Source organism: Emydura macquarii, unplaced genomic scaffold (genome assembly GCF_026122565.2).
Source record: "Emydura macquarii macquarii isolate MOO-44397 ecotype Brisbane River unplaced genomic scaffold, CSIRO-AGI_Emac_v2 contig_2894, whole genome shotgun sequence".
NCBI lineage: Eukaryota > Metazoa > Chordata > Testudines > Chelidae > Emydura > Emydura macquarii.
In genome coordinates, this window is record NW_027133031.1 from 543,522 (window position 1) to 560,134 (window position 16,613).

The window sequence follows — 16,613 nt, forward strand, 5'->3', positions numbered from 1 at the left end:
GCGATTCAAGTGATAGAAAAGAAGACTATTGGAAACCAATCGTTACATATCAAACAAAATCATAACATGCTTTTTAGAGCCTAAACTTAACTTATAAGGCATTCCCCTATCTCCTAGAAGATAGCTCACCCGAAGTCTTTCTCCCAGTGTTTTCAACCAGGTTGGCTGAGATCCCCCCATTCATGAGATTGAACCTGACGGCGGCTTTCCTCACAGACTGAAGGATAACCATGGGTTCACCTGCACCCCACATATAATTCCAAGAGTTCATTGTCTAACCCCTAAATAGGATCACTTCTGGTGGTTTTGTTGTTTCTGGAGTCCCTGTAATTTACTGATTAGCATTTTCCTCAGACTGTAAATGGGCATCCATGGTGAACCATACAATACTTAATTTGCACATGGCCAGCCACAGAGAGATAAGTGTCTCTTCCCCCCTGCATGACAGGACTGTATGGATCACCTTTTGGTGATCTGCCTTAACTAACAGACCTAGAGAACATATTTTTATTACATATGCATAACTCCTCACTTATTTTCCATACATACACATCACAGTGGTTTGATGACCAGTGGGAGACAGGCTTTTACTAAAGGAATTAAATTATATTGTCTGACAATAAGTAGATACCAGACCCTGGGGATCCTTGTAACCTTTATTTACCCCTGTGCCCTCTGCCAGATAGTTCCAAGAGGTTCTTGGGTCACAGAGCCTCATATAGAGTGAGTCCAAAATGCAAGATACACTCAAATAGGAGAACATTTTTTATTCTCATTAAACACTTAGCACAGAGAACATTTTATCGTAGAGCTTTCCCAGGTGGGAAGTTCTCACGTGACTCTCTGCTCTCTCCTATTTCCCATTAATTAGTTATACAGAGTGACTTCCCTTACCAATATCCACCAGGCAATAAAAGTATCATCTAGCTCCCACAAACACTGCGTTTAGGAAATATCTCATGGGAATACTTACTCTCCAAGAAAGACAATCTCAGTGCAAATATCTCCCGTGTCCTGGGCCAGGAAATTTCTTAAGAAAGCTGTCGCACTCTCCAGAGTGATATCACCGCAGACAACAATGTATCTATAGAAAGAGATTCAGAGAGCTCTCTGTCATGTTTGGAACCTGTAGAGTGCTTATTATAAACATGGCATTGTATGTAACAACTAATTAGCTATTAGATGTCTCTGTGTGCTGTACAGAGTTCTGGACAGCGTGTGGTCCTAGGTAAATATGGCCAACAAAGTTGGAACTCAAATTGTGTGGAATTTGAAAAATTTCAATCAGTTTTACTGAAAAATAGAATGGACTAAGCACTGAAGAATATACTAGAACAATATTAATTTGTTTGAAAGGGATGGGCTTGTTAAAATGACAGGCCTCTTCTATTTATATTTCCTCTTCTTTTAGAAATAAAACTCATACTGAAGAGAGCTGTTGACTACCAGATGTGCACTCAAATACTTTGGTGATGAAGGGCAAGATGGATGGATGGATAGATAGAAAGTTTCAGGATTTGTTTCAAGTTATTTTGTGAAGATTCATATCACTTCTTATTTCCTCTGATCTAGTTTGTCACCTATCTACTAGGTGTTCTCTGTTCTGCAAAGACAATATAAACAATCAGACTTACTTTCTCCCTCTCACTATCTCATAGGATTCTTCGTATTGTTGATTGCCTCCAACGATATCCACAATTTCAGGGATAAAATTTGCAAACAGGACCTACAATGTCAAGAAATACAATCCTGCTTAGCGCCATCTCTGCTTTTCCCCACTGTCCCAGGGCTCTACTCATTTCTGGGGCCCCCTTTGCGGTTGTGTCTGGGGATCAGGTCTGCCCAATCTGACACCTGCTTCCTTTAATCACGTATGCCGCGACCCTTCTTGCTCTCTAGGAGTTGCAGTTCTTACTCTTCATGGCTTGGCCCTCCAGTTAGATCACTGGGGTAACAAAGTCTCACCAGACCAGTTGTCCAGGTGTCATTCCAGGCAATTTTCCAATTCAAGACAGTGCCACTATCCCAGTGGCTAGGAAACCAGGACCCTCCCTCTGCAGACTTCCTCATCCCCCACACCTCTGGATAAACCTTTCCCACAGGGTCAGAATCCCAGAGCTGCTGTTCCCTCTGGGTTTCCTCCTTCTCTCCTCACTAGGTCCAGAGAATGACTATAGACCTCCACACTGTAGCCCCCTTCTGCTGTCTCTTCCTGGCTTTATACAAACCCTCACCTATTGCTGGCCAGATGGGCTCCATCTTTAATTAGTGCTTGTCAGTGAAGCCTAAACTTCCCCCTCTCCCCCGTGTACCACCTACCAAGTTAATTAGCCCCTTCTGAGCCACCTTAACCCCTTCAGAGGTAACATGGAGTGAACACCCCAGCACACAAACCCATATCAGATTTCAGAACCTAAGTTGGGAGTCATTATGGCAGCTGAGAATTTGCTTGGTATTCCACAACCATTGTAAAGACTGGGGGGAATATCCATTGGGTAAATGTGGGATATAAGGATATAGGAATTGTCATGCTGGTTCTAGGGGTCCATCTAGCTCAGTATCCTAGCTCTGCCACTGGCCAATACTAGCTGCTTTAAATAAAAGTGCAAGAAACCCTGCAGGAGGCAGTTATGAAAGAGGCAGCTTATCCCTCACCCCTGCACTACAGTGGTGGGAGGATGATCTGGAGGATAGGGTACATAAATGGGACTTAGAAGATTTGTGTTCTGCTCCCACCTCAGTCATAACCTCTCTGTGTGACCTTGAGCAAATCACTTACTCTACCATTATGTCTTAATTCCTCGTCTTTAAAATGGGGATAATAGTCGTCTACCTCATAGATCTGTTGTGAGCGTACAATTCATTAATGGTTGTGAGGTGATCAGATACAACAGTGATGAGTGACACACAAATAGATATTTTTCCTAACTCAGATTTTTCAGAGGTGAAGCATGAGAGTTTATATTAAATGCTTGCAATTTAAAAAAAAAATACGTACTATTAAAATCCTGGGTATTCTTGTGAATAGGTATATAGCCAGTCCCTTTTTGAATCCTCCTATGCTCATGAACTCTATGATATCCTGTGGCAGTAAATTCCACAGGCTAACTGTGCATTGTTCAGAAAAATATTTCTTTTTAGCTGTTTTAGATTTGCCACCTTTGGATTTCACCGACTGTCCCCTGGTTCTTGTATCGTGAGAAAGGGAAGTGAGTGCAGTTTCCTGCGCTGCTGCTAGTCTTGCCAACATCTTCACAGGAGAAACGGTGAACCCTGAACTAGGGTGTTGGCATTCAAATCAGCTTACATCTTGTCACTGCATAAACTCCAGAGAATTGGCCATGTGTAGAAAGCAGATAATGGTTGCTTACCAAACCACCGATGATGAAGAAAATCATGAAAATACGACCCAGGGAAGTTTTAGTCACAACATCTCCAAATCCAACTGTTGACATGGTCACCATTATCAAGTATAAACAGTCAAAATAGCTGAGGTACTGGGAATTTTGATGGTTGACCCAAGGATCTCCAGTATTCTCCACCTGCCAGATTTATAAAAGGTAGGGGAGGGTTTGAATCCAGGATTTTGGTTCAGGTCCATCTCTAATTAATGAGTATGTCATGGATCCATTTCAGCCCATTCTGAAAGGGTCAGTGATGTCTCTTGGGAAGGTTTGGTTGAGTGGTCAATCTTGCTGCTGTCTCTCTCGCTCTCTGTTTATTTTCCCATGAATGAAACATGCATTTTTCTTGCATTAGGATCTGCTGCTTATTTCTTAGCAGAAATCACAATAATTCTTTGCTATTGACATTCCAGTTGGATGATTTGCCAGCTGCCCTGTTTCAATATGTAAATATATAACAAGGCTTCCTTCCTTCACTTTCATTTGTCCCCAGAGCCCGGGAACTTTTTTGCCAGAAAGAACACAAATGAAATGTGTCCTGCTGTAACTACATCAACATAGCTAAACCCATGTAAACCCCTGATGTAGACATGGTACACCATCGCAGAATTGGGCTTGCACCAGTGCAGATTAATCTGGTAACATTGTTGGTAACATCTGTTGACTTTTCCCCAACAAATCAGATACCTCTCTGTTCTGTTCTTTACTATAGTTTCAACCAATTTGCTTGGTACTGAAGTTAAGCTCACTGGCCTGTAATTGCCGGAATCGCCTCTGAAGCCTTTTTAAAAAATTGGCGTCACATTAGCTATCCTCCAGTGAAGAAATTGCTTCCCTATTTTCCAATTAAGCTGATTTGCTAATTTTAGGCTTGGTCTACACTTAAAAGTTATGTCGACATATGTCAGTCAGGGGTGTGAAAAATCCACACCACTTACTCACATAGCTATGCTGACTTAATCCCCAGTGTAGATGCATATTTGGCATTGGAAGAATGCTTCCATCTACGTTGCTACCATCATTTGGGGAGGGGTGTTCCTACTCTTCATTGATATAAGCTGCGTCTACACTACAGGGTTATGCTGGTAAAGATACGGCTACATAGCTATGCTGGTACAATTTCTGTAGCATAGAAATACCCTTGCAGTGGCCTTTCAGACCAAAGTCTACTCCCATCCCATCTCTCCCCAGTAAAAGTCTACATTCTCCAAGCAAAATATACATAAAGAATATGCTTTTGCACTGTCTTATGGTTACCTAGGAAGGATGTGGAGCTGACTGTACATACCAAGTGAATAAATCCTGCAGCTGTGAGCCAGGTGCTGAGAAAGGCAGCTAACAATTTGGACAGCTTGATTGAATTACTGGGAAAAGAAGAGGGAAAGGGAGGTGAAGAGCTTAGGAGATGCTAGAGAGCTAAGAGCTATAGAGAGGCTCTAAATCTAACTTAGAGTTTGACTCAACTAACTAACTTAAGAGTTAAGAACTAAGACTAAGACTATAGGAATTATAAGACTATAGAAGACGTGAACTGTAGATCAGACTAGAACTAAAAGGAACTCTGTAGATAGAACTGATTTAACATGGTGGGTTGCACCTCTTATAACTTGAGCACTATGTGCCCTCCTTCCATGTCCAAACTTAACTTCTTTACCCACAAAAAATCAGGGTACACTTATTCTATAGGCTGGCATGTTTGTGTGTATTAATGACATATCCATACCTTTTACAGACAGTTAGCTCATTTTCACCTCTGACCTCACCATATTCTTTATGGTGTACTCATTAAGTCTACAAGTGTATGAACTGAGGTAGCCCTCCTATTTTAATGCCTCCTGACTTATCTAGGAAAAAGGTCACCAAACATATATATATACTTTATGCTTTAGCTCATCATCACTTTTGTAGGCTCAAGGTCCCGAACATATGTATGCTAACTTGCCTTAGCAATAAAATTATTATAATAAAATAAACAATTACATTCATAAGAAAAGGTATATATATGCAAGCAAGTGGGCTAGTCCTATGGGCTACAAGTCTAATCGTCAGCAAAACTCCCTGTTGCTGAGGCATGGAGGCAATATAGTGACTCACAGCTCTGGGTAACCTCAGCGGTGTATTACACCTACTTCCTCCATTTCCTAAGCCAGTCAAAATACAGGAGCCAGGAGGTAATGATTCACGGCAGACATCCCATGACCAGGCTTTGACTTACCTAGTCTTGGTGATCTTGAGAAACTGCAATATTTTGGGAAGTTCTAACAATCTGAGTGCTCGCAAAAACCGCAAACCTGCAGGAAAACAGCACAGGAAGAGGACAGAGAAAAGCAATGTTCAGCAACAAGACCACATCTGTATGTGTGAGCGTGAATGGTTTTATCTGTGGCAGATGTCCTATCAAAGTTGGCTACAGGACCACACACCTCTTAAGTTCAACTTAAGCTCTCAAAATTGGTCTTGTATTATGAGAAAATATAAGAACTAAAGCTCCCATATGTGTATCTTTAAATCCACAGTACATGCACACCTTGTATACTGCATACAGTTCTGGTTGCCCCATCTAAAAAACTGTATTAGAATTGGAAAAGGTACAGAGAAGGGCAACAAAAATGATTATGGGTATGGAACAGCTTCCATATGAGGAGAGGTTAAAAAGACTGGGATTGTTCATCTTGGAAAAGAGATGACTAAGGGGGGATATGATAGAGGTCTATAAAATCTTGAATGGTGGGGGGAAAGTGAATAGAGAAGTGTTATTTACCTCTTCCCCTAACACAAGAACTAGGAGTCACCCAATGAAATTAATAGGCAGCAGGTTTAAAACAAACAAAATTAAGTACTTCTTCACCCAATGCAGTCAAACTGTGGAACTCGTTGCCAGGGGATGTTGTGAAGGCCAAAAATTTAACTAGGTTCAAAAAAGAATGAGATAAGTTCATGGAGGATAGGTCTATCAACAGCTATTAGCCAAGATGGCCAGGGATGCAACCCCTGCCCCATGTGTCCCTAAACCTTCAATCCCAGAAATAGGGTCGCCAATTTTGTTTGGACATATTCCTGGAGATTTCATCTCATGCCATAATCTTTAATTAAAGATTAATCTTTAATTCCTGGAGACTCCTGGACAATCCTGGAGGGTTGGCAACCCTTCCCAGAAAGCAAGACTGGATGACAAGGGCTGGATCACTTTATAAATTGCCCTGTTCTGTTAATTCTCTCTGAGGCGTCTGGCACTAGCCACTGTCAGAAGACAGGATACTGGGCTAGAAGGACTGACCCAGTATGGCCATTCTTATATACTTATGTATCTTGAGGACCTAAGTGAGGCATAAATGAGGCTCAGGCTTTGAGGATTTCACGACAGAATGTGCAAGAAAGTCAGTCCATAGTGGAAGTACTGTATTCTGCCATCTGAATTCCTCCTGAGAGTAACACCTCATTCAGAGGCTCAGATGCTGGATGGGCATGGTATGAAAAGCTAGATAGACAGATAAACATGGCTGAAGAAGAACTTAAGTGATGCATAGAGCTTATGTCAATTCTTTTCATGGAGGAGATGGGAGTTGAGGTTACCCTTAGGGTCTAATTCTGCCCCCACTCTGACAAGAGCAATTTCCATAGTGCAGGAAAGTCAAGATAAGAAGACACCTTCACCTCTTTGAAGTAAAAGAATCCTGATGGGGGCCTGAGAACAAAGATATGAAATAACCATGATGGGGAAATGGATCTTCAAGTCCTACTTACCGAGCCAGTTCCTCTTTAAATAGTAGGAAACACAGACTGGAGGGATGGTGAAGAAATCTACAATGGAGTTCAGCTCGAGCCAGAATCTCAGCTTGTTATCTGCTGCCACAAACTACAGGAAACAGGCAAAGTCAAAGAGCATGAGGACGGCGTGAGACTGAAGCACATCAGAGCACAGAGGAGACTGGATAGTAAACACAGAATGAGGCTGCTTTTGCAGTATGCAGCCAGCTCTGCTCTTTCTCTCTCTTTGCCCCTGTGGACACCCAATGAACTTTTCCCATTTTGTTTTAAAGGAGAGCAGCTTGAGGCAAGTTCACCCCAATGTAGCTGAACTGCACTGATTTTAGTGGAGAATGGATTTACAACAGGAGGATGTGGTCCATCATCTCCCAGTCATAGTGATGATATCTCTATCTCCTTTGACATCTAATTACCCATCTTTTTTTTCTAAGGCACATATTGTCATGGTATCTAAGTACTGATGACACTGAACTGGAAAATCCAATGGTTGGTAAAACCCACCATCATCATTACCCAAATCTGTCATCAGGAAAATCCTATTTTCTAAAGATTTTGCCAGAGTTCTAATGCCAAAAACTAAGACAAAAGGGCATTTCACGTCAGTGCAGACAATGGTATCTTAACAGATACACACTGTGATTCACTCCATGCAAAGGTGAATGGAAGAGAAATCTGGCTAATTGACTAGATGGTTTGAGAACTCGGGGAGAGGAACACATAGTTTATGGTGGGAGCTGCAAAAGGGTTTAAGAATTTATGAAGCTGACGGAAAAGGCAGATTAAAAAACAGAAAGACAGAAAATTGTTATGGGCCTTAGTTACATTTGTACCATGGCTACAAAAGTTAAGCTAAGGCAATCAGATCTCATGCTTCAGAGCACAGCCATTGCTATCAGAGTAGGAAGGAAGTTTCCCTCCACAAAGAGTATTGTACAGTCAAGTCTGGTGCATTAAGAAGTTATTCACTTTCAAGTGGGGCATCAGATTTTGCTCACTGCCACCAATGATCTAAACCAGTATGGCAAATCCTTGGTTCCTAACTGGCAGCAACATGGTTCAGAAAGGAGATACATCTATCTTAGTACTTATATGGGCCCTCATCACCATGGTCCCTGAGCCTCATAAACCCTAAAGACATTTCATTTGCAACACCCCAAGGAGCTAGGGAAGTATTTTTTTTATTCCCATTTTACAGAGCAGTGAAATGACTTGCCTAAAGTCGCTAAGAGAGTCTGTGGCAAAGTTGGGAATTGAACCCAGACCCTGAGACCCAGCACATGAAATACCATGAGACCATCATTCCACCATAGTTGTTAATTCTGGCGAGAGATTCTGATAACCTTGCTCATGGCAAATAATGCCTTACTCCACAAATGGGATGAGAGTGGAGTAAGGTACTATGCAGTGTGAAGAAGGATATCAAAATCTAGCCCTTTGTAATGATGTCCCTGGTATTAGGGCTTATTCCCTCTTGTTATCAGAAATGTCCAGTCTCTCTTACGTATTGGAATTTGAGACATGAGTCTGATCTCACACCAGTTCCATACTGGTGTAACCCGATTGATTTCAGGGGATTTAATTCTTGACTCATATTGTAGTGAGAGGAGAAACATTCCTATCATGTTCTCTCATGCTGTTAAATTATTTCCAAGTACTTATTATTTTTACTGAGGTTGACTGTAAAGTGTCCTTACCCGTAATCCGAAATAGAAGAGGAAGAATGCATTGAAGCTCATATCTACAGAAAGGGTGTTGTCTGTGAAGGACTGGTAGTACTCTACTGGGCTAAGGGAAGAAGAGTCATCGTCATTTGCATAGACATTGCTCTTTTCATGCAAGAATCTCCAAACGCTTCACTAACTAATTTATTTAATGCTTGAAATATGCCTATCAGTTAGGGATTATTCCTCCATATTTCTGATGATTCACAGCCTGATGCAAAGCATATTAAAGTCAATGGGAGCCTTTCCATTCATCTCAATGGGCTTTGGATCAGACCCAAAATGAGACACAGGGAGATTAAGTGATTTGCCCCAGTTCACGCATGAAATTAGTGGCAGAGCTAGGAATGGATTCCAAGATTTTGAGTCCCCTATTTTAACCCCTACTCCTTCGTAGTGTTTAGCTTTCCGTAGTGCCAACATCACAGAGAGTCACTGGCAGGGTCTAACACAAACAAAGTTTAAATATGTGTGCACCCACATGATGTCATTGTCCCATTTACACACATAGGCCCTGATCCAATATCCATTATAGCCAACACAGAAACATTCAACTGGCATTGGATCTGGCTTTTATTATGGTTGTGGAATTTTCTGAAACCATAGGTTAAGAGCACAGGTGATTTACCAAGCTATTTAAACCTCTGCTTTCTCAGGGAGTTAGGATGTGTAAACTAACTTCAGGTTTGCATTAACATTAGTGAGTTAGTAAAAGATTAAATTGTTTTTTGAGTCAGGCAAATGTATGGAAAAGCTTAATTTGCATATATTTACATAGCATTTTATTAGACACTTAGTTGTCGGGTATGTTTACACTGCAAGCAAAGGTGTGATTGTACCGCAGGCTGGCCTATCCGTGCTAGCTTTCAACTAGCTAGTGCAGATAATGAGAGTGGTGAAGACCTGGAAGCACAGGCTTCAGAATGGGCTAGCAAACCAAGTACATACTCTGGCTCCTTGGCAGACTTGTCCTTAAGCAGCTAGCCTGTGCTGAAGCCTGCATTGCCGCATCTTCACTACAGTTGTTATCCACAGTAGCCAATTTAAAGCTAGCAGGAGCATGCCTACCCGCAATACAATCACATCTTTACGTGCAATATGAACATATCCTTACAGTGAAATCTGCCATTGTCTTCAGTGGGGCCAGGATTTCACCCTGAGAGAGCTCTAGATTCTCACACCTGCTGTCTCTGGCATGCCACCTATGCCAATGTTGGCCATGAGGGCTGCCTTAGGAGCTGTCTGTGCTGGCAATATGCCAGCTGAAGACTCTTCCATGTTGGGGGCATTCTTAGATGGAGAGATCTGGCCAGCTAACCTGGCTTTATAGGTCAATCAGTGTAAAAACAGTTTAATTTCTAGCATGTAATTCTGTTCATGGAAAGAAGAGTGTATAAATTGTTGTTTTTTTCCTAGAAAAGAAACTCTCTCTCCTCTGTAGCTACTCCTAGCTGTTTCTGATGTCTTGGGACTAAACACAATATTGGATTGCACTTGATGTATAATTCTGCTTCTGAGGTTTACCCTTGCTGATTGAACTCACTTCAGTTTGTTCCAAAGCTTTTATATTTTATTTATTTTGTTTTAACATTCCATTTTATTTTCCCAGTGTTGTGCACCAGTCCAAATAAAGTGCTGAGAAAAGAAACACTGTTGTGGCATATGAAATTGATCACAAGGCTTTACATATTAATATCTTTTTACTCCTGAGCACTTCCTGTAAGATATATGTATTTTGATGAAGATTGATGGAGGCCACAGTACTTTTTCCTATTCGGTCTAGTTATTTTATTTCTGTCAAATTGTTTGCAAGGGCCAGATTTTCAAAAGACCTCAACTCCCATTTGGCACCAAAATAAGAGACCAGATTTTCGAAATAGTTCAGCATGTTGGTCTCTGAGCTATTTTCAAAATCTGGCCCCAATTATGGGTGTTGAACACATGAAGATCTGGCCCTGAGATCATTTGAAAAATGTAGCTCCATGGGGGAAAAGAAAAAGGAATTAAGTTTAAGGAAACTTGAGCAGAAGAATGTTCTAGGGATGTTTTCCTTTTCTGGTTACATTATATAATTCAGTAAATGTATTTATACTGAAATTACAGTATAATTACGTTTTAGTTATGCTTTTTTAAACCCGTAATTATTACTAAATTTGCATAGCTGGAAGTTTAACTATATAACCGAGTGTGTGATTATAGTGTAATGTATCTGAAAGCTAAAAGTTGATTTCATATTAAGTATGAAATCAGAGAGATTATAAAGCATAATTCTGTAATGTAGTTAACTTCTGGATACATAAGTAAGCAGCAATTAGTTATTGTAACTACAATGTAATTACAAGCATTTAAAAAGTATAGTCCATTTTCTTTTCCTTTTGCCCTGGAATATCAAGGAATATCTCTTTTCACTTGTCATTACATTTTTCCATTCAACCAGATTAAATTACTGCTGTCTGTTGTGTGCGTCTTCTTTAGAATAATGAACCTTCTCATTGGTCAGTTTCAATGGGATAACTCAAAGAGGATATTATTATTATTTGACTTTCTAGACCAGAGCATGTCGCAAAGAACACAACTGCATTTCTATAGTGTCTTGTCCTTATAACAGCAAGTACATGTAAAAATAGCCTCTTCTTTCTCAACATCAGATCTGTTGATTTTTATGGATACAAATGGGGATTTACTCTTGTTAGCAATTCTGATCAAATGCAGCTGTGCAGGAACTAGGTGGCTTCTATTCTGCCTCATGCGTCATCAACAGAATCATCAGCTATCTTCTTTATTGCTGTGGATGGTGTGAGAAGCAGCTGAATTTTGTCAGCTACATATTATTTAATTTTTTTGTTCCGGCGGTTGGAAAAAAAGATCATGTTACTCTTAATCGGAGTCAACTTGATTTGGAGGTTGCTATGAAAGAATCTATTAATATCTGTCACGTTATTTATATGGCCCCTCATCACCTTAGCATCTGAGCACTTCACATGTGCTAATGAATTTATTCTTACAACAATCCTGTGAGGTAGGGAAATATCACTATCCCTGTTTTGCAGCTGGGGAACTAAGGCACAGACAATTTTAGGGTCAGAGGTTCAAAATTGCTCAGCCACCAGAAATGAGGTCAGATGACCAAAGGTGATTCCAGAAGCCCAGGTGGGAGCTCTAGGGTGCTGAGCACTGTACTTCTGGGAATCTGGCCACTTTATTTAGGTGGGAGCTGATATGAAAATCTGTCTCTAAGTGACTCAGCAAAGGCAACAAAGTGAGTCTTTGGTAGATGTGGCAATTGAACCCAGAACACCTGGGTCCCATTTTTTATTTTAACTATAAGGCCACTTCCTCCCTAAAATATGGCTGGCATTTTCAAACTAACCTAAGGGAGTTAGGCACCCAATTCCCATTGAAATTCAACAGGAGCTGGGTATGCAACTCCCTTAGGGTATGTCTACATGGCCGGCGGCATTGTCGGCAGTGCAGGATGGATTCTGCGGGATCGATTGAGCGGCTGTGGAGACCCACTCAATCAATCTGGAAGTCGATGCTGTTAATCCACCCCCCCGCAAGAAGAGTAACGCTGCATCAACTGGAGGGCGTTTCCCGTCGGGGCAGCGCAGTGGGGAAGCCGGGGTAAGTAGAAGTTAGGAAGTCGACATAGCTTGCGTATCTAGCTAGAATCGTTTGTGTATCTCCCATAAACTGCCGCCAAAATCCGCCGGCAGTGTAGACCAGGCCTTAGGCTCCTTTTGCCTACATTTGTAGCGTCAAGACCACCCTTTAAGAACATATATCATTTTGGGCTTCCACAACTTGTGCCCGTGTATGAGGAAGCAATAAACCTTTTGGATAAATACTTAGATTCTACTTACGAGGCACAGTTGATAAAGTAAATGATGAGGGATCCAATACTCAGTAGGAACACCAGTATCACCTAAAAAACATAGGCATCAAGCAGGAGATGTCATGTTACTTGCCTGTCTGAAACTGACAGACTCCAAAAGCACATCTAGGACACCCCCTGTGGCACTTATCTGTGACTTTGGGGAGAAAGTCAGGAAACAAATAATAAGTTATCTGATTTCTGTAACAAAGTTGGGAAATGGGTTTTAATTTAGATAGAAACAACAGAGACTCAGATGGTGTAAATCGAGATAGCTGCAGTAAAGTCTAATGTATTATGCCAATTTACCAATATCTAATGCACAGAAGAAGGTCAGATAAGTAAGGCAATAAGTTCTGTTGACGAATGGCAGTAATTTGACCCAGCACTTAGGGGAATGAAGGGAGACTGTTGATGGATCTTCTTCCCAGTGCTACATGGTCCATGTTTGTGCTTGATTTTGTTTAGTTAAAAATGTTTGTATGGCTTAGACTGTAAGCTTCTTGGGAGGGAGATGCAAAGCACTATGCACATCTAGGGCACTCTATGCAAAAAAGTCCCAGGTACATCTATGGATCTCTGTGGATTAAAGAACTGGGGAGATGTAGGTTGCTCTGTGCATTAATTTAGAATAACTTTTAGACTATGTTATTTACAGGCATTTCTACTGCCGTCATCATCATCATCTGCATTCTGTCTGGTCATGAGCAGAGATCATTGCCCTTTGGAAGCTCTTTGATGGAAGAAGCAAGTATGCTCAGTCTAGTGGAGTGACATTAAATAAATAAATAAATTGCCATCATCGTTGGTCCCTGTACTGACAGTCTCAGGGCAAGCATCAAATGGGTCATGAGGGCTGAGTCCCTTTGATTATCCACAGGACAGAGGGACCATGCAACCTGACCTAGCAATCTGCCTCCACCCTAACCTGGAGTGACCACCATTTTTACCATTTCTTTTTGCATTCCTTCTGCTTAATGAGACTTTTCAGATTTCCCTTGCAGCCCAATCATGTCTGGTTGGAGGAAACAACGGAGAATTGGTGTGTGTGGTTTGCTTGCACCCCACCAATGGGTTTTCACTTTGCCACAAGAGTCTCAGAAGACCTGTTAGACACTTAGGGGAATGAGGTGACACTTAAGGATGAAACCCTGCCAACCAATCCACTTACCAGCACACGTCCCACAGCTGTTTGAGCTGACAGCATCATCTCCACCAACTCCAGGAAGGCTCCTTTCCACCGAATTGAAATTTGCTTCTTTCTGGACAGCCACGGAGGATTGTGTGTGTGTGTCCCCTAAGAGCAACACAAAGAGTTTTGTAGGACGTGCCAGAGTTTACATGGCTTGCTAGAATAGTGAAAGCCACTGAATGGGATCCTGCTATGAGCATCCAGCACATTGCTATGGCCAGACTAGAACGAAAACCTAGTTGGCTTCTAGTCTGCAGCTCTCCCAGGTGAGCTAAGAGGAAGACTTCACTGGTATGGGCTGGCAGCAGCTGTGCTGAACTTCACTTTGCTAGAAGTCACTCTGTACAGACTCAACAGACCCCTACCGGCACATTACCACAGCATATGGGTTCATTTCTCCTTTGCATATGGTAGTCATGTTACTGCATAGTCATCTAATAACTGTTTGGAGTCTAATGAAAACAATTGTCAGCAGAAAATCAAACACACACAACTCACCCCCACAACACACCAATACTCACGTGAGTGCAAACACACAGCACACACACACAAATACTCATGTGCACACACTCTATTTTGCGAAGAAAACAGTGAAAGTATTTTTCCTGCAACAGCCACATAGCTTTATCATCATCAATAAGCTGTATAACTGTACAGCTTAACTGTGAATTAAACAGTATTCCAGAGTAATCAAACCTCATGATTCAAGGTATCAACTGACCACCTGCAGGGAATGGAAAGGACATTTTATGTGTGCCTTGGAATATACCAGCACTTGTTTGTTGTTTTAATGTGACCTGCAGGATTCACTTCTTTGTTTTTTAATTATATGTGATCCCAACATGTCCCAGGACTGGGGCTTTCATTGTCCTTGCAGCATCACTAACTGTGATTAGTTTGTCACATTAGCAGGCTTCTTTCTTGTCCTACAGTATGACTATTAATTAGTAGAACAAATACCCAATGCAGATTTATTCTGTGGGTGGAAAACAGTGAGCATCTCATCCCACCACAATATTCAGACACCTGCGTTTTAGATCTGATGGTTTATTAGTTTCCTTTCCTTTAACACCCTTTTTTGGAGCTTCTGGTCTCTGTGTATTACGGAAGATGTTATGGTGAGCCCTGTTTCTTTTGCACTCACAGTTTCTCAGGTTCTAGAGTCAGTTGCAAGCCAGCACAAAACCTCCTATCTGCTCTAGCAGCCAAAAAGACACCAAATCACAAATTAATTTAACTCTTTGGCAAACAGGGATACCTTCTGGCTTGCCAGGATCACAGGTGTACCCTTCATTTTCTGCCCCTGCAATCCAGGATTTGATAATGTCATATCATCTCTTCTAAATGATGGAATGATGTGGCATGTCCCAATGGTAAGAGGTTGTATAGCTTCTTACTTATGTCATACTATACTATCATTTGAATTCTTTTGAAATCATGTTGTTAAGCAACCTGGCCTTGTAACATGAACACAAGCTTCTCAAGGTTCATTCATTATTCATATTAATGCATTCTGTGGGTGACTGCATAAATGTAGTTGAAAGAGATAAGGCTGGGTTTTTCAAAGGGAGTTAAGAGCCCAAACCCCACTGAAATTCAAAGACATCTAATTTCCCTTAAGTCCTCTGAAAATCTGACCTGGTGTGCATGAATGTGTGTGAGAGAGACAGATCAACTGTGTGTGTGTTTCTCAGTTTAATAATCATACCAAATGGCCAAATTTTCCCTTGAGATATGCTCTGCTCAGCACAATACAGCAGAAGATCTAGTCAGAGAAGGACTTTCTAATCCAGAGCATAATTATTAGAATTCTAAGTTCTTTTGTAGCCAAATGTAAAAGGCCCCAGACTTCCAAAATGTAGATTTTCCCATGTCAGCACCCAAACACGCACTACATCAAGACGACTTTGCATTTACCTTTGTTCTGCGAATACACTCTGAGATGAACCCATAAGCATATTTGGCTACCCTGGCAGCTAGTATGAGGAACAGGCCTCCTAAAAAAACTGACAAAGAGGAGATGATAAAAGCCAACTGGACGTATTTTGTACAGTGGGTTCTGTCCTCAGAAAACTCAGTATTAGTCATAGCCCTCTGCCTGCTTCTTTCTCAGCTTCCTCCAATGCTCAGCTGTGGCATTCTAAGATGGACAATGCTTTTTGTAGTATCATTGTGACATCATTATCAACACGCAGCACGGTGATGTCAGCGCTGTTACAGGAAGAGAGGAGGTGGAGATGCCAAAGATGCACCAGGATCCAGGACTTTTTGAATTTGGGCCATCTCTTATTATTAGGGATACCGATGTATTCATCTTAGCAGTAGTAACACTTTGTATTACTGTTCATTGCATAAATAACAACTGGCTTTTTCACTGAAAACCTTTCAAACAATTCTCTCATAAACACTGATCTTCTTCTTAATAAATAACATTATGGAGAGAAGAGATGGTCTTGTGGTTAAAGAACTAGACTAGCTCTCAGTAAATCAGAGTTCAACTGCTGGTTCTTGCACACAGTCAGTATAAAAATGGCCATTTCTCTCAATCTCTCTGAAGACTTTGTATTTTAAAACAAGAAGTGATTAAAAGGGCTCAGATGGCAAAAAATGATCAAGGGAACTCTTTTTCTCTTCTGTCCTAAGATTGGTTTATT

General features: G+C 41.2%; 1 protein-coding gene across 1 annotated transcript in view; it reads right to left on the reverse strand.

Moving 5' to 3' along the window:
* Nucleotides 1-16,047, reverse strand: part of KCNU1 (potassium calcium-activated channel subfamily U member 1) — a 67,874-nt gene extending 51,827 nt beyond the window's left edge. Inside the window, exons 1-10 of the mRNA XM_067568425.1 lie at nt 15,877-16,047; nt 13,939-14,064; nt 12,757-12,818; nt 8,867-8,957; nt 7,149-7,260; nt 5,620-5,695; nt 4,693-4,768; nt 3,372-3,542; nt 1,635-1,726; nt 974-1,084 (exon numbers count right to left, since the gene is read on the reverse strand). Coding sequence (XP_067424526.1) covers nt 974-1,084; nt 1,635-1,726; nt 3,372-3,542; nt 4,693-4,768; nt 5,620-5,695; nt 7,149-7,260; nt 8,867-8,957; nt 12,757-12,818; nt 13,939-14,064; nt 15,877-16,047 — 1,088 coding nt within the window. The remainder of the gene's footprint in view (nt 1-973; nt 1,085-1,634; nt 1,727-3,371; nt 3,543-4,692; nt 4,769-5,619; nt 5,696-7,148; nt 7,261-8,866; nt 8,958-12,756; nt 12,819-13,938; nt 14,065-15,876) is intronic.
* Between the last annotated feature and the right edge of the window lie 566 nt (nt 16,048-16,613).